The sequence below is a fragment of the Watersipora subatra genome, chromosome 7, assembly GCF_963576615.1.
Source record: "Watersipora subatra chromosome 7, tzWatSuba1.1, whole genome shotgun sequence".
Lineage (NCBI taxonomy): Eukaryota > Metazoa > Bryozoa > Gymnolaemata > Cheilostomatida > Watersiporidae > Watersipora > Watersipora subatra.
In genome coordinates this window covers 60,851,452-60,875,819 of record NC_088714.1, presented here as the reverse complement: position 1 = coordinate 60,875,819, position 24,368 = coordinate 60,851,452, and the positions used below count along the sequence as shown (strand labels likewise).

The 24,368-nt window shown below is 39.6% G+C and overlaps 1 protein-coding gene across 1 annotated transcript; it reads right to left on the bottom strand.

Moving 5' to 3' along the window:
- Nucleotides 1-15,864: 15,864 nt before the first annotated feature.
- On the bottom strand, nucleotides 15,865-16,227 carry LOC137400946 (uncharacterized). Its single transcript, XM_068087283.1, has one exon. It carries the CDS (start codon nucleotides 16,225-16,227, stop codon nucleotides 15,865-15,867), a length of 363 nt encoding a protein of 120 aa, XP_067943384.1.
- Between the last annotated feature and the right edge of the window lie 8,141 nt (nucleotides 16,228-24,368).

Here is a 24,368-nt window from a genome sequence, read left to right as displayed (position 1 = left end):
TCATTATTCCTCATGGTTATTAACTAATTACTATTTTGTTCGACTGATTTTGAGATTTCCAGAATCATGAAGCTAATCAGTCTGTCTATTGAGATTTTGGCCAAAAATGTCGAAGTACTTTTTAAAGTACTCATAGTTTTAAAGATGAAACTTAGTTTTATTTGATTGAAAGGTTTACCTGTTCTACAAGGTAATTATAAATTTTGTTAACATATATGCCTATTTGCAAAGAGTTAACATAAACATTAACACAACCGAAATGAGCAAAACAAAGTTACCGTTTCATAAGTTAGATTTTGGCAGTATGTAAAGCCGGTATTAAATGAAAATTTACTCCATTTATACCAGTCTGCGTCGCGTAAGTTAAATCAGATCATGAAACTAAAAAATGAAAACTAATAAAATCAGTTTAAGGCTGTATAATATATATAATGTTGTTTTATAACGTAACTTGGCTAGCTATTGGCGGTTGGTGAAAAGTGTTCTGGTTTTTGATGAAGTATGAATTTAATCAATAGTCAATCAGATTTGAGAAGCGATCTGAGTGTTTTAAACAGCAAATGCATAAAAACCCATTTAGCTACCTCTGCATCATGGGTACTTAAATCCTGGTTGCAACTCTCCATATCAAGTAGCATAACTCTGAAACAGTTTTTAAGGCGTTTTAATTTTTATTGGCAGTTTTTGATACAAAGAGGTGCAGGTTTAGAGCAAAGTAAAACAGAATGAAAATTATTTTGGTAAAAAAGTGATAGGCCTTTTTGTTGTACACCAATATTTTTAGCTGTATTAGAGCAGGAGCTGATGGTCTTGTTTTGGAGATAATAAAATTGACATTGTTAAGAACTGTAAAAGATTGTCTATTTGTGTGCCTAGAAGATTGAGACCGTCGGTATTTTATGTCTCTATTGTTTATTGTGATAGAATAGCAGCATATGACTTTTTTGGGAGTGAAGCTTATAGTCTGTGACTTTGCAGGATTTAGCGAAACGGCTTTCAGTTTACACCGTAGTGATGCAAAATCTGGCATATGCCGCCTGATGCCAAATGCTGTCATGCGTGTCAAATCTGTCACATCTGTCACATCTGTCGCATTTAACGATTAAATGGTATTGTTGATTTAGTCTTGGTTGGATCAGATAATTTAAACAGCATAAATTCATACTGGAGCGCATTAATTTTAAACTTTTTAATTCCACTCAAAGGTATCAAGTACTGAACGCAATATTCCTGAAAATATTTGCTTCCTAAAATTAAGAGATGGCTAAGTTTTGATGTTTTGTTTTATCGGTTAAAACTTGAAAATGGTCAACATTTTAAATAAATAGTACAGTCAGTTACTTTTTACATAATAGCATTATTTTACTTACATATCATTTTACACTTTTAGCATTCAAACTGTCTTTTCTGAAAAGCTGCCCTCACTCCGCTGTCTTTAACTACAAGCACCATTCATGGATTGAGACAATAGACACTTCCTTTGGCACCACCGCAACCTCAGAAATAGTCAAGTTAAAACATAAATTTGACAAATCTAAGCAGTAAACTGCACTTTTGGTTGGAACCTAATCATTTTAAACGTAAATAGCCATGCTATTAAAAAAAATCATTTGCTAGAGAAAAACTTTGTTTATCTATTTATAAATGTGAATAAAGTAAGTAACGTAAGTAACGGTAAGTAACGTTGTTATTATTCTTTCTATGTGTATAAAAGATTTACAGTTTAGCTCAGTGTTGGTGCGTTAAGTATATTTATATGATGTGCTTAAAGTTGAGAAAAAGAACGAAATATAGAAGTTTTGGCTGATTTGTAGGTATTAACCAAAGTTAATTGTTATTGTACCATTGTCAGTTGTGTATTGACTAAAGGCTAATTACTAGCACTGCAAGATTTAGCAATAGACTTAAAATATCCATTCCTAATAATTTTTACCAATTTTAATTTTTACTAATTACTAAATTTACTACAATTTGAAATGTTAAATTAAAGGCTACCATAGTAGTTGCAAAATGTATTAATGAATATATTTCTTTCTTCTGGCAGTTAATTACACCAAATTGTCTAGGGATACAAGCTTGAGGATAAAATACAATGCACCGCTTGGTGTCAGCGTTACAAACAATGAATCCAGGCATTGTGGAAGATGGTAAGCGCAAACATTCAATAACATACATCTCAGAGAAGTTGAGAGCATAATGTTATTGTCCTTACACACTTGTTGACACTTCTTTATAATGTTGTATGCTCAATCAGCAGACTATAGTTTTCATTATTGAATCACGAAGAATAAGCATGAGTGTTGTACTGTCTTCTAAAGATAATAAAGTACACTGTACTACTCCATTCTTATTTTATGGTCACTCCAATTTATGTCATTAGTTTTAAAGTCTAACAATATGTCAATCATATTTCCTAAACATAATTTTACCACTGTCAATTCGCGACGGTGATACAACAATTACTGTCCATGAGTTTCAGAGTCATGATAAGATACTGAATTAAATGTCTCATCATTCGTAAACTCTTCAGCATTCTGTTGTTAGTTTACTGTTGAGATTACAAAACTGTCAAAAAATATATACAGACAAAAAATTTCAACTTTGGTTTTTACTGATTAAAACCACATTGAAATGTATTTTTTGATTTATTCATTAAGTCAAATAGGCGGTGAATCCTTCATTTTGACAATTATCTAAAATTACTTTAAAGTTGTTTAGTTGTAGAATACAAATATGATTTTAAGAGGATGATACCCCCAATGTGTTTTTATGACGAGAATTTTCAAATATTTTGAGTTTACCTTACGTAATGTGATACCTTAGTAATTTATAATAATAAATACCAATATTTTTTCTCACTTGTTAGCTCAATGATACACTATATTCCATTAAGGTACATAGCCATTAACGGAACTGAGTGTACACCCTAAGCTGATGTTGTAATCAGTCATGATGATTCAAACTCATATGACTACTGGTCACACTATGTTAGAGTATACACTGGTGAGTAATCTAAATCAGCATTTTGACTAGAACATTAAGGATTGTTAGACTAAAATATATCATGTGTGGCTGTAGGCTTGCTAATAACTGTTCTCAATCAAAGCTCGGGTGTTTTGTAACTTTTACCTTATTCAGATGATTACAACTACAAGGCACTTGCTAAATTTGTCTTTCTCTTTGATAAATGTACATATATTTAAATTTTTCATCAAAACAGCTAGTTTTATAGTCCTGATGTCTAGTAAACTACCTTAAAACTTTGCTTCAGTAACTAGACCAATTGATATTACACTGTTATATCATATTCAGGTTGTTTCCTACACACCACTTGTATGTAGAATCTAGTAAATCCATAAAATAACATGGTAGGAAAATTGAAATAGTCAATAAAGCTGTGACCAAAAGTAAAAAAACATAAAAATTTAATATTTTCAACCAGCTCTTTTATTATTAGCAACTGAATTGGACGAAAAGAAAAATTATTGTCTTTTATAGACATATGTTTCTTTGAAACAGATTTTGTAGTACTAAAAGTTGAAAACACAACAAAATAAAATGTATGAGTTAGTGCCCAAAAGTACATAATTAGCTAGGAAATTATGCTATTGTTAACTAGTTCTTATTATAAACTGCTAGCAAAGAATTGATTGAACAGCTGGCAAAAAGTAATACCGCTCAACACTTGAAAAAGGTGATAAAGTTTATATCTAGCCTAACTGTCTAGTTTAAGTAAAGGGTTTACAGTTTATATAGAATAAAGAAAAAATTTTAGATTAAATAAAATATTTAAAAATATTAAGTAGTCATTACTGTACACTGTATATTAGTTTGAGTTTTTTTTAATGTTCAGTAATGAAAAATCTGAGTAATAGGATTATTGGTTTGAATCAATAATACATTGAATACTTAATTGTTAGTTTCTAACAATTAAGTATTCAATGGTACATGTTTATTAAGGAGTATCAAATAGAAAGCTGCACATCATCTTTGAAAATATATAACATTACAATTTCGAGCTAGAACTTAGTTTCATACACAACTTTTGTTGATACAATCTAATGAGACTGATTTATGATGGTAGTGCTCTTTTGAGTTGACAGATTTTGTGACACAATGTGAAGCTAATTTAAGATCTGTTGACTAGCGTAGTCTCTAGGAAATAATTTATGATAAAGTATGTGCATATAAGTCCAATTTTTAGTTGAGGGAATTTGTGACAATAATCTGGAACCAGGTGTGCACAGTGTTGAGATCTACATGGGAAAGTGCTACTGGAACCAAGATGAACCAACTAACTTCATAGTCAACTCTCATAATTCTCCTTCAAGACTTCACATCGAGGAAGTAAGAAAGGAGAAGAAAGTTGATGGAGGTAAACAGTTCACTCTACTATGACATTTGTAAAGTTCATTTGTTAGCATATTTTTAAACCAACAAAAGTAAAATTTAGTTTTTGGATTGGATTAAAAAGCAAAACTAGATCTTTTATTGTCATTGATAATTTAAGCAATCTTAACTGATAGTCTTTTTGTAAAGATATTTGACAACTGAGGCCTAACTGTTTGTGACGACTATTTGAATCTTTGAGCAGAAAATGGCAAATCTTTTGATTGCTTTACTTTGCAACCTGCTATGAATTCTTCTCTTTTTACTTTAGTGTACAGTCAACAACACAATGTGTTTAGAAGTCTCACTGGCTATCTCGCTAGATACCACTACTATGATTTGAATGAGGATACAAATGATGAAGTCCTCCTTACCGTATTTTATCAAAAGCAGTTTGATAAGACAGCTCTCAGACTAACATCCAGTGGGACTCACTCTTCAGATATGAATGGTGCATATAGCCATTGCTCCAAATGGTATGACTGCCAACAGAATTTTTTTTACTCTTTGACATCAGCATGGCTCATCATCGTTTATGAAATTTTATTACAACGAGTGAATTCATTCATCTGGTCAGAGCCAAAAGTTAAAAACTTAGTTGAAATAAGTATTTCATACATATTCACCTCAACTCAAACTCTCGTGGTTGAAGTGAATATATTCCCATTTATTTACTTCAACCATGAAAATTTAGGTAAGCTTTTGCTATAAACAGAGTTGAATTGACAACATTAAAATTGTTGAACCGACCCTCTGACAATCTTGCCAATCAAATCTTTGTTAGTATGTCAGGGTAACTGTAGAGATGGTTGTTTTTTGTTTTTTATTTGCAAACTTTACGACCGCTTGTACCAAACAAAACTGCCAGGGTGCTCATTGAATAAAACTAGCGTATATATATATATATATATATATATATATATATATATATATATATATATATATATAGTACTTTATTGGCAATAATTTCATTTCACAAATAGAAATGTTTTTCAAATTACGCCATACAACAATAGTAAAACATAAAAAAAGGGAAAAAATCAACAGTTAGCCATTAAAATTGAATAAATAGTCTGACAAATAGTGTTTAAAATGCCTTTCTCTGCTAAGAGAACGGATATTTGATGGAAGATTGTTAAAGCAGCTGGCAATGACATTTTCAAAATGATTGTTAGTGGTGATGCTTATGATGTTTTCAGTATGCATCGTAAAGCAATAACAAATTTTTAAAAGTGTTGAACATTTTGAACAGATTTAGTGATAGGTTAAGTGGGAATATGTCATTACACGCTAGTATTTCACCATTCACCTATTTCACACTTTATTATCAATTGCCTTATACTGAATTTATTTGTGTTTTGGATTTACCTTTTTGCGCAATTTTAAATTCAGATTGCTCAGGATTTTTTACTTTATATTTGATTCAATGTAACTTTTGATCAACTTGATGAACTCCTTTTAAATTTTATTACAACACTAATTTTTTTAAATATCTTATATTACAAAGAAAATGTTGTAAAAAGAGGGTATACCTTACCTTCAACATTGTGAAGTGGAAAAACCATAAAATAGGAAGTGTATAACCCAGGGGTGCATGGGATAGAAAAGAGTGTAGTAGCAAAAGAGGACGTCGTTAGCTCATGCAATGGCGAGACTACAATACGCGATTTACTTTGGCAGACAACTTAGTCATTTTTATTATCAAAATGTCATCTTTTGAAATTGTATTTTTAGTCATAATTTTGGAGAAGGTTTTCATGCAGGGTCTTTCCCTATCTCACAACTGTAAATTGGAAATCTTCTTACTTTTACCTTCCTTAGAAAACCAGTATTGAAATGTTTTGGATAGTTTAATATTTCAGTCATCACAGTTTTTCAGTTTGCGACATTTACTGCCAAGACAAAATTACTTTTTTACTGTTTTTTTTATGCCAATGCTGTTTGGTATTTATGTAGTGTTATATAATATACAATATTTTACTGTTGAAACAAAAAGTTACACATTCATACCAATTTGCGTTAACATTAATACTTGAGTAAAGAAAATGTTGTCACCATAATAGTTGGAAGCTTGTGGAGTAAGACTTAAATAATAATTTAATTGTAGCAAAATTCCAGTTTAGCATAGCTAGTAAAACTTTAAATCAAGAATTTAAGTTTGGTCAAATTTTTAAAAAGCTGTCAAGCAATAATAACAATAATAGTCAGTTTACCGCAAAATTTAAATCGTACTGAGTTTTAAAAAGTTGATCCTTTTGACTGCAAGCCAACAACTTAAAGCACGATATATAACATTTAATTTAATTTGCTGGGTGAATGTGTTGCTCCATTATAGTTTATACTGTAAGAAACTACTGTAATGTGCAGTAATTTAGAATCTACTAGCGATTATCAAAAATGTAATTTTTGTTGAACCAGAGGGCTAAGTTAATCATTTCTAGTGGTATAGGTGAAATAATCAAGCTTGCAGACTTGATATTTGCACTACAACTAAGACTGAAAACTCATTAAGATATGAAGTTGGACAATTATTTGCAGGTACTTCAAGATTGAAAACTCAGCCTGCACTAGTCCTGGTGCTATAGAAGGCATCAGTTATTGGCCGGAGACCTCTCTATCATATCAACTGATGCAAAGTAAGTAAGGTGCTTTCTTTCCCAGCAATTGTTTCCGTGTTTAAAAGTTTTAAACTAAGCAGTTTAAATTGCAGCTAAAAACATAGCTAAAGATTACATGGAATATCACAAATACCTATCAAGGCTGTTAGGTGGTGGAAATTACATGTAAATCCATCAACAAAATTTATTCCTGTTAGAGTAGCCATGCCTGCTTTTATAAACTTTATCTTTGGTATAGAAACTTTCTCCTATATTTTAAACAGATGATAGTGGAAATAATAAATTAATAAGTGTTTACACCAAAAGAATTTCACAAAACTGATAAACGACCAAATTTCGTTTCTCACACAATACCCTCAACTTAATTTTGTATGAGCTTTTGTGTTGACAAGTGATGCTTTACAGCTAATCATCAACTATAGCCCTTTGACTAGAAAGTAGTCTGAATTATTCTGATGATATTATTGTAGGTCTAAGACAGTCTGTATGTTGGTTGAACCTTTTTTCTACTATAGCTACTTAATATCCTTTGCAATGCTGAAATTGTGAAATGCTCTCAATTGGCTGCAATGCAACCAATTGAGAGCGTTAATATATTTGTTTATATTTAATTGTAGTCAGCGGCATGTGCAATAGAATAGGTTATGGAAATCGTGGTGTAACTTACACTGTTGGACTTTGTCCCAGCTTCCTACAATAGGATGCTAAGAGCTATGATCCGGTGCCTCGTTCCACATATTTGTTGAAGAATTAAGAGTAGATTTGGGAAAAACATGTGCTTCTATTCCTGTTCAGTGTTAAGGTCCTTAAAAACTCTGTAACAAAGCTTAATACAATTTTATGTTTAATTAGCAAAGTATTTTCCTGTTGTTGTTCAAACTGTAAAGTGATGAAATGTATTTTTGACAATGTCTTCTAAAAGTAGAAAATGTAGTTTTGCAGCCGAATTCTAAGATTATTCTAACCAAAATCCTTATTATTTGCCCAGTTTTTTACATGTGTTTTTATGTTTCATGAACTTTATTGCAGTAACTTCAAAACATAACCATGAAGTGGTAACAATTTCATATAAATCTAAATATTATGCTCTGTTATGATACAAATACTTTTCTTCATTCATTAATGCTTCACTCTCTTATTTTTAGTTTTACGGCCGGTTTTGAAACTGCTCACTAGTATCAGGGGTCAAAAGGTTATCACCGGTCCCAAAATTTGCTAATAGCTAGAAATGGTAAAAAAGCAAAAATAGCTAGAAAATCAGTCAACATCGAAATGAAGCTATCAGCTTTGTTTTTTGTCGCAAAAAATAATACGCATTTTCAAAAGATAAATATCATAATCTGTAAAAGAGGACACTCCTTTGAAAAAGTGAAATATATGATTTCAATTTGGACACTTAGTCAGGGCATTCCCCATTCATAGACTATTTTCCCTTATCTAATAATAATGGTTGCAGTCCTGATATGTGCCATAACTTACCACAACCGTTTGGTTATAATTTAAAAAAGCAAGCTACATTTAAACATGTCAATGGCTATCTCAAAGCTTACAAATTTTTATTGTTTAAGGTTAAGATGGAGGGATATCAGTAATTTTTCTGTGATTTAGTGACACCATATACTACTAAACTTTTTTTAGTTTTGCACAAAGAATGTTTTTCATTGTAGCTAGAAGTTGTAAATTCAAATCCGCAATGATTCATCATTATAGTTCATGAACACACTACCAAATTATAACAGACACTAACGTACTATCATTAACAGGCTATCGTTCCTTCTTACTCCATTTTTTAACTGCCTTTGTGTACCTTAAGTTCATATTTTGCCATTTAAATAATTCTAATATAGTATTCCTGATGATTAAACACATACATGTATGTCAAAATTCGCTTGCACAAGTTATCATGTCAATCAGACTACATGACACTACTGAAAATTGTACCTGACCAGTAAAATCAGCAACTTTAGTTGTAGCAAATTTTATGCCTTCCTTGATGAACAATGTAAAAAATTATTTGTTGAGTGCATGCGCATACATGTGTACATACATGTATAAGCTAGCTTATGAGTCTACGTGTGTGCGCGTGTGTGCGTGTGTGCGTGTGTGTACGCGTGTGCGTGTGTGCGCGTGTGTGTGTGCGTGTGCATGCGTGTGTGCGTGTGTGTGTTTATGTTTATATGTATATATTTTATCACTGCTTGTCATTGAGTGTGCGTCTATGTATGTGTATACATGCAGGCGTTTTCATATATGTTGGTCTGCTTGTGTTTATACTTATGCATGTGCACATGCACAAGTTCAGTGATGTAAAAACTAATGTTATGTTCAATTAACTCCTTTACATCTTTGTAAAAAGTTGCTTCTAATTTGAAGTAAGTGGCTAGAAAAACTTTAACTAAGAACCAGACAAAATGACAATTGGTTCAGCAAATTCTAAACTCCGCAATAATTTGTGCAGCTTTTATCCATTGTATGACTTATGTTGGTTAGCAGTTTTAGTTGGTTTTTTATGCCAAATATACCCTATACTAGAATCAATGCACTAAAACAATTCAGTTTCTTCAAGTACATCTGAAAGCCTACCTTTTTGAAAGAATTGAAAAAAACTGTTTGCGATATTCAGTTTTTGTTTTTCTTTGTGTTTGCAGAGTCTAAAGCTGTGAACTGCTGTTTATTTTCAAAGCAATTGTGCTATTTAAAATACTTTCACCACAAATAAAAGCCAGTTAATAAGTTAACAGTCTATGGTTAACTTTTAAGTTAACCAGTTAATACGGTCTACGGTTAGAGTAAGTGTTTTGATATCCAAAACTAGAATAACAAGTAATTAAGAGTGCACGAGCTATTTGCATAGAAAGATTGTGGCACTTTGGAGATTTCTAAAATAATTGTTACAATGCATTGATAAATACGAAGAGAGAGTAAAAAAGAAACCTATTTAAGCTCTAACAAAAAGTTACATCGGCGACTTTACAGTATTCTTTAAAAGTTTCACCCGGTTTAGTCAGTTTAGCCCTATTACAGGTCTTTATTGTCATCATTCTCTTTTTTGTTCAGGAATAAGATTGGTGAGGATGCAATTTTCCTGTGATTTAATTTTGTTACCAACTTTCCTATTTATCTTGTCATGGATGTGTCAAGCAGCCATGAAAAGGAATGATAAAAAAGTGGACACAATAACTGTGATGGTGCTAGCAGAGCTATAACTTTTATATTATACGGTAGTTACAGAAGTTGTATCACCTTTGTTTAATAAGTAAAAGATGGAGGGTGCTAAGCAGTTAAATGTATCTTGTAAATGAATTTATATAATAAATGAGCAGTTATCTATTAACAACAGTGTATCATTTTTTTCAAAACTGCCTTCAAAATTAAAAAACAAAGTTATATATATATATATATATATATATATATATATGTAAATATATATATGTATGTATATATTCATGTATATATATGTATATATATATATGTATATATATGTAACTGTATATATATGTATATATATAATAATAGTATATATAATATATACATAATATATACATATAGTACATACTTAGCATAGTATATATAAATAGTATATATAGTAAATGTGAACTTATAGCGGATTTCGAGTGATGTGATATACTGAATTGGTTAAGAAAAATATAAAAAAAACAAAAGCAAACATTTATCACCTTTGACATATGTAAATTTTACCTTTCAGTAGAAGAAACACTATTAGACAAGCATTAGACTTTGCAAGCAACATAAAAGAAGTCATCAATGACAAAAAGACAATCATACTACATGTACAAGAAAAAATTTCTGGTAGTTCACAAAGACACGGCTTGGTCAGAGCAGGACTCCAATAAATTGCTTACCCCGATTATGGGTAGCTATGACAAAGCTGAGACTTGTGAATTAGTAGGAACTTACTGACTTAAATACTCAACGACTTAACTTGCAGTATCGGATTAAACAGAGACAATAGTATTGCGGTTTGTAAGAGTACACCATCAGCTATAGAGAGAACAAAGAACTATGCGACATATTTAATAAAAACAACTTAAAAATTACTGTTCAGGCCAGCAAACGATCAGTAAAATTCCTTGATGTAACTTTAAATCTACACGATGGCAACTTCAAACCTTTTCAAATGCTAGGTAATACAATACTATATGTGCACAAGCAAAGCAATCATCTACCTTTCATATTGAAAAACCTGCCAGGCAGTATCAAGAAACCTTTAAACTCACTGTCATCAAACAAACAATGACCTATTTAACAGCACAGTACAACCATATCAAGAGGCACTCAACAAGAGCAAATACAACATCAAACTACACTATGATACCAACATGAAAAAATCCAAAAATGTAGCAGAAAGATCACTTGATACAACCCCTCATTCAGTGCCAATATTGCAATCAATATCGGTCAAAAATTCTTCAACATAGTTACGACATGCTTCCCAAAGAAACACCTGCTCCACACAATATTTAGCAGCCAAACCTTTAAGGTTGACTTGCAACAATATTCACATTACGGTTATTTCGTATCAAAAGGTTTACCTTGCTTTAGTCTGCATTCTTGTAGGTGCAAAATATGTGGAAGCGTAATAACAAGCTCTTACCTCTTTCACTACTGCATTAAAGTCTGACTGATTGATTTTTCTGCCCATATTAACTCGACCGAATTTTCAAAAAAGCGATATACTGCTATCATTTAAACAATATTCTGAAACTCAAAGCATATATTGTTTTATTGTAAGATGCATCTGATTCAAAATATAAATTTTTACAAGCTAAATATAAAATTGTTAAGTAAATTCCAGTCTCGCAAACTTTCTGACGCTTTCTTTGCGTTGAACTAGCATGATATGTTTGTTATTGCCTTGACGATAACGATCTAGTTTTTTTTTTCGTGTTTCCGGCTGATATAGCTGATAGTCTTCTATTAATGGATTCTAGGATGTTTCTAAAGATAGAACAGGGTGATTTGATTCCTGATGCATGTATGTATGTGTATTTCCTGGTTTGATGTAGGGTTGATGTTTGCCAGTATTCAGGTTGAGCGTTACATCCAGATAGTTAGTTGTCTTCGTGTTTGCTTCAATTGTGATACTTAACCCATTATCTTTAAAAGTTTTGCGTATTTTTTTTATTCTCTTTGTTCGTTGTGGTGTGGTATTAAATGCCGCAAGCCCATCGTCTCTATAAAGTCCGATTGTTTTCCCAAACTTTCATGTTAGTGTGCTTAAAAGAAAACTTCCGACCACTTCACAGGTCTCGGCTCCGTCATAAGAACCCATAGTCACGTCAAATTGTTTTTCTGCTGTTTTTTTGCATCGTTCTATCAGCTATATTATCTGACGAGGAATCTTTCAACCAGACAGCCAAGATATACCAAGAAGTTATTGATAAGAGTGGATATAAATATAAACTAGAATACAGAGAGGAGACACCCAGACAATGTGGAAAACAACGCAAGCGTTGCATAATCTGGTATAACCCACCATACAGCAAGAGTGTAAAAACCAACATTGGCCATGAGTTCCTGAAAATTGTGTCAGAACAATTCCCAGCTAATCACAAGCTATGCAAAATTTTTAAACATGCAACACTGAAAGTTAGCTACTCATGCATGCCAAACATTGCTAAAATCATTGACAGCAAAAATAAGAGAACTCTAAGCAACAAAGAAAGCCCACCACCTTCAAAGGAATTCTGCTGCCGACAGCGCGCACAGTGCCTGTTAAATGGAAAATGCCTTGAAAGCAGTGTCATCTACCAATGCAATGTAATATCTAATAACAAGACAGAAAGCTATATAGGACTCACTGAAAGAAGCTTCAAGACGCGATTCTCCAACCACAAGTCATCCTTCACGCACGCAAAAAACCAAAATGCTTCTGAGCTGAGCAAACACATATGGCACCTAAAGAGCAACAATATAAGATATACAACATCATGGAACATTGTCACCAAAGCGCAGTCGTACTCCAACGTAACCAAGACTTGTAACTTATGCCACACAGAGAAACTGAACATTATATTTAGACCCAAGCAGGCAACTTTAAATAAACGATCCGAACTCATGTCATCGTGTAGACACAGAAACAAATATCTACTTTAGAACACATAATGGCCAATTATACCTCTATGGAGAGCAATTCTAACTTTGAGTTTCAAGCTTTTAGCTTTTTAATCCTTTTAATCCTCCTAACATTTAGTGATAAAAACAACTGCTCTGCACACATTCACACTACCTGACGATTGCAGCTAGCTCGCTGGTTGTATAAAACCAATGGTTGTAGTAATAAATTGATTAAACTTTACCTAAATACTCTTATATATATATATATATATATATATATATATATATATATATATATATATATATATATATATACAGGCAACTGTCTCACCAAAGACAATTCGGCAAGCCTCTACGAAGCAAGGCCAAAAAGCAAAGTGTATGCAGTAAATCACAACTCAGAGTCAAGCAAGGCCATAGAAAGGCACTGGCAGGGCCATTACTTTAGTATATAAAATAGTTTTTGACTATTAATCTTCACATGTGTAAAGGTTTTGTGCGACCTTCACTTTCCTCCATTAGTACAAGACTCATGCATGAGTACAATACATATATTTCTGCTTAGTTCATCAAGGTGTACAAAAAAGATTCAAGTAACAGGCAATGAACAGGCCCAAAACAGCTCTGCTCTACTGCAAATGTTCGTGCTTATATAGCTGCTAAACTCCACTCTTGTTCTGCTTGGTTAGACCCGGCACGGCTCAGCCTGGCTCGGCTCGGTCCAGCTCAGTACGGTACCGAGTCGGTACGGCTCTGGCTCTGCTGTAGCTTGACTTGGCTTGGCTGTACATCGACCTGGCTTGGCCAAATGTAAGGAGATACCATCCACCAGACACTCCCCCATTGGCGACTACAGTCTCTAATTCACATCCTGCGGGACGACTAGCAGGGCCCGAGCCTCATGCTGGCAGGCTCCATAACGGTGGCGCTCTATTTCCTCCAATAGTAGCTGGCGTTCCCAGCCCTTCAAGTGTCCCTGTCGTAAGACTGCATGCATAGTCTTGGCAGCCTTCGTCCACTCCTGGGCGTCCTGTGTTAACAACCGGTCCCGGCTGCTCTGCGTCTGTAGGAGGGTCTGGCTGGCTGGAGTCCGTCCTATTACTTCGGCCAAAGTGCAAGACCCGGCTTGCTCCACAGTCGTCCTGCTCCTCCTGGTCAAAGCCGGGCGGACCCGAGCTGGGGGGCACAGTGGTGTCCTAGCCGGCTGTGCCCCTCTTTAGGGGCTGCGACGTCTCCTTCATCTGGTCATGGGCGTGCAGGCAACCATCGTCAGGGAGCTCCTTATGTTCTCCTGGCAGAGCTGCTCCCAGGAGTCCTGGTCCACCAGATATACCACCGGCTACATTCTTCCTTGCTGGTGAGTCACGTGGTGTAGCAACATCTGGTTTTTTGACATGTGCTGCCAATTGCAAGAACACACAAACACAGCGTAGTGTTGCAGCACGTAAAACTGGATCCACCGGGTGCTGGTTATGAACTGGCAGATCCGGCAGCTCCCATCTTTCACCTGCTCTTCTGCTCGTGTTACAGTCCAAGAAGACAAGTACTTAATGGTCCTTACGATGGTCTTCTTCCGTGGCCTGACTCTCTCTGGCTCCGACTGCCTCACGGGTGTACTTTCCTTCACGGCAACAGCCGGCGGAGAAGAAGACAACTCCAGTGAAGGGGGACTGATGTGTCTCCTCTTCGTGCGTACAGCAGCCACCCGGCACTATTCTTCCACTGGTTCTGGCATGACTTTTTTTAGTAGCTCCTTTACGCTGTCCTCTGTCAGAGTGGCATCCAACAGCGCCTCTGCTCTCTCTCTCTTCAGTAATCTTCAACACTACAGAATCCGGCCGTCATGCCATGTCCCTCTACGTGTTACTCCCTTTGTAGGCCACCACATTTGTCGGTGTTGGCCTACCCACTCCTTCTCAAGTTTCTTTCAAACTAATTGTGACCGAAGTTAGTAAATCCTGTAAAGATGTGTTGCCTTCGCTCTTCATCTTTTCCAGCGTCCTGATGTCGTCCAAAGAAAACGAGTGCTTTAATAAGAAATCCTTGGTTGCGTCCATTAGAACCATTTTGCCTCCTTCCTGTATGACCTCCGAACCGTTTTCCGTTAATTTCATAGAGTAGCATACACCATCTCCGAATCATTCCGGCCTTGTAGTTGTCCGGGCCGGCCTCGGATTATGCCGGAGCAGAGTTGACTGGATTGCGGGGCTGATGGGATATGGTGTTACGGTCTTTTCGGTCTCTACTGGGTTCAATTTCAGTTCTCCCGGAACTTTATTCCGTGTGGCCGGATTGATTTCCTCAGAACTTGGAGGGCATCCTAGACTTCCTTCCTTCCCAGTCTGGCCGGATTTTCCCTAGGAGTTACCTCTTCCCCTCAATTTTTTGCAGCTTTTATTAACAAATTTTTCCAGCTGGGTAGTGGCATTATTGGTACAGGATCTATCCTGCCCTTCTCTTGCCTTTTCTCCGGCCTGCTGGGTTGAGCGCCCTTCATGTTGGGGCCTCTCCTTGGCTCCAGAGTAGCTAGGGCTTGCTCCAACCTCTCTGGGCAAGCGTGATAAGGCTTCAGCCTTCCCTTGCTCTGGATGGAAGACTGTCCCTGCCATTCCACCAGATATGTGAGGTTGCCCTAGGCCTTCAAAACCTGGTATGGTCCCACGAACTTTGCCTGTAGCTTGAGATTTTCTCCTCGTCTCTGGCGTTTGTTCGTGAGCTATACCCAGTCGCCTGGGGCATACAGCGGAGGCACTTCCTTCTCTTTTTGTTGCACCTTCATCTAGCTTTGCCGAAGCACCTCGTGCACTGTCTGCAGTTTCCACTGCACCTTAAGAGCGTGCTCGTGAGCAGGAAAGAACTCGGTCGGGGGGGGGGGACTTTCCAGCTGGTCTGGCAACCTCAGCTCCAGTCCCAACATTAGCATGTTGGCCGTTTCTCTAGTCACAGAGTGGGGGGTGCCTCTGTATGCCCTCATCAGCTCGAGAAGAAGTAGGTCCCACTTGTCCTGTATCCGAGCCAAGAGTAGCGCCCTCAAGGATTCTCCGAGTTCTCGGTTATTCCGCTCCACGATTCCATTTGTCTGTGGGTGATACAGAGTCGTGTGGGTTTTTCCTATGTTCCAGAGTTGGCACAGTTTGGCCATCAGTTGGCTCTCGAACTGTGCTCCCTGGTCAGTGTAGATTTGCTCGGGCAATCCCAGGTAGCAGAAAACCTGCTCATCCAGTGCGTTGGCAACCACCGGGGCCATGGCGTCAAGTAGTGCCAATGCGTCCTGTCACCGGGTGAAGTGGTCGGTGAGAACCAACACCCACTCGTTTCCCCATTGGTGTGACAGGAAATGGCCTCACCAGATCCACAGCCACCTTCTGCCAGGGTCGTCCTGCGTAGAGCCTCCTTTTTCCTCTGGCCGCCTTTGTCCCTCCATGCTTTGCGGCCTGGCACACTTCGCAATTCTTGATGAGCCGCCTGACTGTGGACGTCAGCCCAGGCCAGTACCATGTCAGTTGGAGAGGACCTATCGTCCTTCCACCCCAGAGTGAGCCAGGGCATGCGTTTGCCACACCGTAGTTTTCCGCATGGCCGGGGGCAGATGGCGCACCATTTAGCGTGGCCCTGCGGGGCCACGCGTGCTTCCAGCAAGTCGTCATGTTGTATACGCAGAGAGTCCCGCATGTGATGCAGGATGTCCAGTTCTCTGCTCCCGACCTCCAGGTGTTCTGCTGGCACCTCTTCTCTTGTGGCGATGGCACGGTATATGATGGTCACTGGTTCCTGACCAGTAGCCTGTGTCCTTGCTAGTTCGCCCTTTAGTCCTGTCATTCCTGGCGAGGCTGATAGCCTCTCAAGGGAACCCCTGGCACACAGGTTCAATCCCACCATTGTTGAGGCAGAAGTCACATGCGAGTTGCCGGTCGGCCCCCGGAGTATGCAACGTTGCCCAGGGTCGATCCCGCCTCATTGAAGGCAGAAGTCCCATTCAGGCAACTGGTCGGTACCTATGTGGCTAACGGCCCTTGTTCCTTTGCCAGCTCCTTCCGTGAGGGGCCCCTGTCCCTCTGTTTGCTGCTTGTGCATTGCCGACAGTCCTCGCAGGTTTGCCTGCTCAGTCCATCCGCATTCCCGTGGCGAGTCCCTGACCGGTGCTCCAGAATGCTCAAGTCACCGGGCTACTTGGTTTGAGAGTTCCCTCCTCTGGCATAGCCACTGGAGTGACGCATGGTCCGTTTGCAGGAGGAACTCCTGGCCATACAGATGCGGTCGGAAGTGCTTGACCGCTTTCACTACTGCAAGTAGCTCCCGTCAAGTGACGCAGTAATTGCGTTCCGAGAGGGTGAGGGTCTTGCTGTAGTAGGCAATGACGCTCTCGAAGCTCTCCTGCACTTAGGACAGCACAGCCCTACTCCGCGTATGATGGCGTCTGTGTCCAGGATGTACTGCCTCCAAGGATCTAAAAAGCCCAAGATCGGGGCGGTGCTGATGCTTTCCTTCAGCGTGTCAAAGGTGGCCAGCTCTCCCTTCGTTCATCTCCAGGTGTCTCCCTTTGCAGTCAATCGGTGCAAAGGGTGTGTTATAGTGGCCAACTCCAGGATGTATTGTCGGTAATAACTGACCATCTCGAAGAATATTTGCAGTTCCCTTACTCCGCGCAGACTCGGCCACTTTGCTACTGCCTCGACTTTGTCGGGGTCTGTAGAGACTCCGTTCTTGCTTACTATATGCCTCAGGTAGCGAACCTAGAGTTGTAATAGCTTGCACTCTGAAGGCTTCAGTTTTAATCCAGCCTTCTGGAGTCTCTAGAAGACCTCCTCCAGCTGATGTAGATGCGTATCAAAATCCGGGGCGATGACGATAATATCATCCAGATATAGCAGAGGCGTTTTCCAGCGGAGGCCATGTAGGATGCGTTCCACGAGTCTTTGGAAGGTGGCGGGGGTGGACGTCAATTCGAAAAGCAACACCTTCCACTTCCACAGCTCGGACTGTGTCGAAAAGGCTGACTTCTCCTGCGCCTCTGCATCCAAGGGCACCTGCCAGTACCCGCTCACCAGATCGAGCGTGGTAAAATAGCGACTGCCGGACAGGGCGTTCAGGCTGTCGTCGATCATTGGTAGCGGGTAGGCATCCTGCTCCATGACGGCGTTGAGACACCAGTAATCAGTACAGAAGCGCAATTTCCTGTCCTTTTTCCGGACCAACACTACGGGGCAGCTCCAAGCTCCTCCTGTGAGCTCGATGAGTCCTTGTTTGAGCAGGTCCTGCACCTGCCTCTCGGCCTCTGCCTTCTTCTCTGGTCTGAGTCTGTGAGAGAGTTGTCGGATTGGCCGAGTACCCTCTTTAAGTGGAATAGAATGTTCCGTCTCCGAGGTCCTTCCCACGTCGTCATCACCCGTACTAAATACGGTGGCATATCGATGCAGCAAGGTTGCCAACCTGGATGTTTGTCCCCTGTCTTCACAGTTTGGCCTGGCCGACTGAAACAATTCCTCAAGGTGAGCCAGAACTTCATTGATTGAAGTCGAACCCGCGTCACACAGTAAGGTATCGTCCTCTTCAACCTGTCGGGCCTCCCCTCCCGTGTACGCGCCGATAGTGGTTCCTGACCGAAAAGTCAGCGATCGCTCCATAGTGTTCATGCAGCGGATGATGACTTGTTCCTTGGGTCCCGGCTGGTTCAGACTACTGGTCACAGGTGGTCCGTCGGGAAATCCCTCGATTAGTCCTATGGGGCAATAGTTCCGTGTGGTGATGCAACAGTGTATTGCCATCTCTGTCCGGGCGGGAACCACTACCCCCTTATCACTAGCACTTTGCTCTGTAGCAACCGCCCATGCTGGTCTGTGCAGACCAGCTGTGTGCCATCTACCCAAACCACCGTTTGATCAAACTCGAGAGCACATTGATGAGCCACGAAGAACGGTATTCCGAGGATAGCACCCTCGCTCAGTCGGCTCACTACGAAAGTCTCCTCCGTTTCCACGTCCCTCAAGCGGATAGTTAGACGGATTATTCCGTAGAAGGGAAGCCGTGTTCTGTCAGCCAATAGTCCGTGGCTGCCACTCTCCTCGAGTCGGTCTCGCACGGTTCCTAGAAATCGATCAAATACCTGTTTATTGATCAGATTGGTGGTGCATCCAGTGTCCAGTAAAAACTAGATGGGCTGCCCCTCTACTTTTCCTGAGAGGAAATAGCTGATGAAGTGCCATCAGCTGAGGGCTTGCGCCCTAGTGGTGTCCTCCAAGACATCCTCCATAAGGCCTGGAAAGCTTTCTTTCCGTGGTGGGGCGAGGTCAGTACCTCGGGCCGTACCATGTCTGGAGCAATTCTGCTGATCCCATTGTTGCCACCCCCAAGGCGGAGAAGGGGTCAGCCCTGCCGCTTTTAAGGCAGGCTTCCGACTGTCTGGTCCAGTGGGGAGGGTTCTCAGTGTCTGGGGCAGAGGGGATTTGGGGGTCACCCTCCGGCGCTTCGGGTTACGTCCCTGCCGTTCGCACGAAGGGGCGTATACAATATCCAGGACAGGGAGGCTGTCCAGACTAATCTCACTCAAAGACTGGTAATAATTCCGAGTCACCACAGGTCCTTCCTGTACACAAATTTTCCTTGGCCTAGTCTTTGATGGTTGAGACCACCCATCAGCCGTCGTCGAGTCTCGCGAAGTCTTAGTATATTTCCGTGTTTGCTTGACCTTGGCACAGCCAGTAGTCAGAGTTACTGCTGAAGCCGTCCTTCATTTCCCGAAGCCGGTCTGGTGTGGCAAGGGCAGTTTTTTCATACATGCCCCGGTTGGCCACATCCCCAGCAAAGAGTAGCTGGTTGGCTCCTTTTCTCAGCTGGGGAGTGCACCTGCTTCTAGAGCCTCTCCACCTTATCTGTGACAATTTGGACCAGCCGGGTTAGTTGTCCTATGACATCTGTCTCGGCCGAGTTCATCTGGTCAGAGGTTCCTCCCTCCAGGACTCACACCGAAGATCCGGTGGGCCTACGCTCGCCTTTCTGGATTTGGAGATAGTCATTTCCGGCTCGCACAGTGACCGCCAGCGTGGGCGTAGATACGGCCAACAGATGTCTCTACAGGGCAGGCTCCCTCAGTGAGCTGCAGAAGGTCTCCATAGCCATGTTATTTTGGTGGGGATTCGGTAGGTCCCATACGAAATGCGCACTAATCTCTCGACCTCCATAGCATGCTCCTGCAGTGTCGTCCCTTCCTCTTGCCTAAGGGCATTGAGTTGGCTCAGTGCCTGCCTAGCGGACAGCCCAAAGCTTGCCCGGAGGGCATTGAAAATGGCCTCCTAGTTTTTGGCTCGCCCACAGTCCTCAGCCTGATCACCCAACGCTTTTTGGAGTTGCAATAGAGTTGCTCCTTCCATCCACTGGTTGGCGTGGGCTACTTCTGTGAAGCGAGCAATAAAGTATTCCACATCTCCTTTCCTAGTATACTGGGGAGTCCTGAAGCGCGGTGCCAGTTCCTGAGCTTTCGGCATCAGCAACACCCACTCTAGTGCCTCGACTAGTCGGTCGGGTCCCGGGTCAGCGCTCCTGGCTCTCCTGTTAGCCATGTTTTGCTCCTAGTAGGTTTCTGCTCTTCTCTCAGGGCAGTACCTGTACTGTGTCCGCGACTGCTGGCTCCTTTCTGGGTTTCTTCCCATAGAAAGTTTTTCTAGTGGAAGCACACCGCTTACTTAAGCAAGTCCTGCCGGATCTCTTAGTAGGTTTCTGCTCCTGGAGCAGTGCATCTACTGCATCCGATTGGCAGGCTTTTCGCAGCTCTTCCTGGGTCTCATCCGATAGGAAGTTCTTTCAGTAGGAGCTTGCTGCTTCCTCAGATAAGTCTTTTTAGTAGGTTTCTGCTGTCGGAGCAGTGCATCTACTAATCCTGTAGAGCTTTTCACAGCTCTCTTTGGGTTTCTTCCAGTAAGAAGTTCTTCCAGTAGGAGTAGTGTTGCCGTTTTTCAGGCAGCCCTAGTTTATCCAGAGTCCAGTGATCCAATGCAAGTCCTGTGGTAGAGTTCTTGAGATCGTTACCAATCCCACTGCTGCCACCAGCGTAAAGGTTTTGTGCGACCTTCACTTTCCTCCATTAGTACAACACTCGTGTATGAGTACAATACATATATCTCTGCTTAGTTCATCAAGGTGTACAAAAAAGATTCAAGTAACAGGCAATGAACAGGCCCAGAACAGCTCTGCTCTCTACTGCAAATGTTCGTGCTTATATAGCTGCTAAACTCCGCCCTTGTTCTGCTTGGTTAGACCCGGCATGGCTCGGCACGGCTCGGCTCGGTCCAGCTTGGTTCGGTACCAAGTCGGTACGGCTCTGGCTTGGCTGTGGCTTGACTTGGCTTGGCTTAGCTGTACATCGGCTTGGCTTGGCTAAATGTAAGGGAATGCCACCCACCACACATGCGTCGACTATGAATCGAATCAGCTCCATCTTAACAGTGGCAAGAAAACCATATAATAAACTTAACAATACTTCATAGTACATCTACAAAAGTTTACACCATCCACCATGTGTCACCTGAAACATACTTGACAGCATAAACAAAAGACTTTCAGAATTGTCTTCAGATAAAGGAATTTTTGAAAATGCTATACCTGTCTACTAGAACACTTTAAAGAAAGTTGGAGACTCTTATAACTTAACATACAAACCCACTTATAACACCAACAAACCCAAAGATCTAAACATGGAAATCGCACCTGGTATAACCTCTTTTTTGACCTTCATGTGTCTTGTAATATCGAACTTCAGTTTTCCAAGCTAGTGAATCAGCGGTTTTCCAATAAACACTCATTGGGTAAAATCTTTAATAAAACCATTGTTAAACTTACCTATAGTTGCATGCCAAACATAGCACCTGCAATCAATGGGCTACATAAAAAGCTTAACAATTAATGACATCAGCCAGAACGATTGCAAATGCCGTGTAAAGAATAACTGTCTTTAAGGTGGAGAATACCTGACAACAACCATATATCTCGTTAGCGTAAAATTGAATGACAAGACAGAGACATATGTAGGTCTGGCTAAAAGAGACTTTAAAACGTGACAGAGAAATCATAAAGCATCTTTTAACAATGCCAATAAAGGAAATAGCACTGAGCTGACTAAACGCATCTGGTCTCTTCAAGATATGAATTAGACATTTAACATCAAATGGAAAATATTAAACAAAGCCAGGGCTTACTCAAACTCCAACAAGAAATGTCAGCTTTGTACCTTTGAAAAATGTTATATTTTGTATAAACCAGAGTTGTCTACCTTAACTAGCTGTAGCGAGAGTGTGACTACATGTGGACTGTTTGGTAAATACGTTTTCAGGAAAACATAATTTATCGTGAATTTTCTTTTTTTATGTTCTGTATTAGCATCACAAACTTTTTTCAGTTGAAGAGCCATTGTTTAGTAAACACACACACCTGACGATTGTGGTAGTGGACTAAATTTTACAACTCGTTTGTTCACAACACATGAAACAATTTGTAGTATAGTGTTTTCTAGTAGCCATTTTTACATCTTCGTTGTATCAACTATTTTAGACTACATGCGGGACTTTTCATTAAAATATTATATGTCTATAAAGCCAGTAAAGCAGTATCTTTGTTGGCTTATAATCGCAACTATAACATGGCCTTTTCTTGTCTTGCCAAAAAGAGCATGCATCATTCGTCTTTGATGGCATATCCATTCTAATATATCTAAATCACAAGTAAATAACTTGATACTAATTAAATTTAATCTAATAGTTCAACTTGGAAGACTACCAGAGCAAAACACAGCCTCCTGACTTTAATCAACAATTTTTAAACATCTAATTATGATTCTCACATCTATGTTTATTTCATTATTGTGTATAAATGCAACAGGTCTTGTTGTATTAGGGAATTTGTTAGGCTCAGGCCAAATTGATGTCCGTGCTCAAAGCAGTTCGGGTGGTCTTGGCAATTACGGTGAGTGAATAAAGCTGGATAAAGCTGAGGAATAAAGCTAGTAGATTAGGTAGTATAAGGCAGTCTGGGGAGTATATATATACAGATGTGGAACGAAAGATGGAATCTCTTCTTCTTTGCATCATTTCTTTTAAATCTATTCATTTATACAACATGGCGTAGTTGACAAAATTCTACAAAAAGATTTGGTGGTGTTATCGTTAGCGATTATTTTCTGGTTGCGTTATTAGTTCAATGTTTGATGGGACCCTTTCACGGATGGGCAGGTGAGGTGATGTGACGTGTGGTGGTGTAGTGTTGTGCATTCTAGTTGTTGTGGCTGTGAGGTGTCGAAGCTGTAAATTGTCAGTGTTGGTAAAAAGATTTCTTACTCGTGAAGTGGTAGGAGAAATTGAGAATTAAAAACAAAAAGAGGGGTGTAGCGTGGGTTGATGACGTAAAACATATTGTGTTGTGACGCGATGGAGATCGGTTATTCTAAGCTGGTGTTTGGTGAGCACGGTGATGGCTCCTGGGAGAAATTTATAGAAAATATGATATCGTGCATTGAGATTGTGGTTGAGAAGAGAGGTTATGCAGGTGAAGGCAGCAATAGTCGTCTTATTATGGGAGGTAAAGCTAAGATGAAGCCATTATGGAGTGCTATTGAGCAGAGGAAGAGAAGTATTAAGAGTTATTGGGTATGATGTACAAAGGGGCGCAAAGTCCCCTTATGAAGAGGCAGTAGAGATTTTGCAGGAATATTATGGTAGACAAGAGAGCATGTTTGTGAAGGGGCATAAGTTTTTGATGGCCAGACAGGCACACCTGGTGAAAGTAATAGAGAGTTCTTGTTACGAATTGAGAGTTGAAGCAGATATATAGAGGTAGCATATAATGCTGATAGAGTAAGGTTCGCTCTTATAGTGGCAGTAAACAATTTGAGAAACAGAGAAGTGAGTAAAGACTTGATGAAGAACGCCAATTTGACTTGGGTGATGTTGAATGAGGCATTAAGGGCTCATGAGATGGCGGATAATTCAGACAGGTTCTTGAGAGCAGATAGGAGATGTAGCGACATAAAAAGCGACATTAAAAAAATGTACCAAGGATGTCAGAGTGCAACAGTTGTGCGCAGTACCAGAGTGGTGGTGATAGAGGGTACGATTTAGGAGGTAGATATTCTCTTAGATGTAGTCCTAGGGGTGGAAAAATCAAGTCAAACGTTAGTAGAACAGTGACAAAAGATATATTACTGCTAATGTTGGGGGCGATGGCTGATAAAGTACCTACTGTGATGAAAAGTCAAAACAGAACTATCTCAGAAGCACCCTTAAAAAGCTGGGGCACCTG

Coding starts and splice junctions, on each gene's coding strand:
- LOC137400946 (XM_068087283.1), bottom strand. CDS start 16,227: ATGGCCAAACTGTGCCAACTCTGGAACATAGGAAAAACCCACACGACT.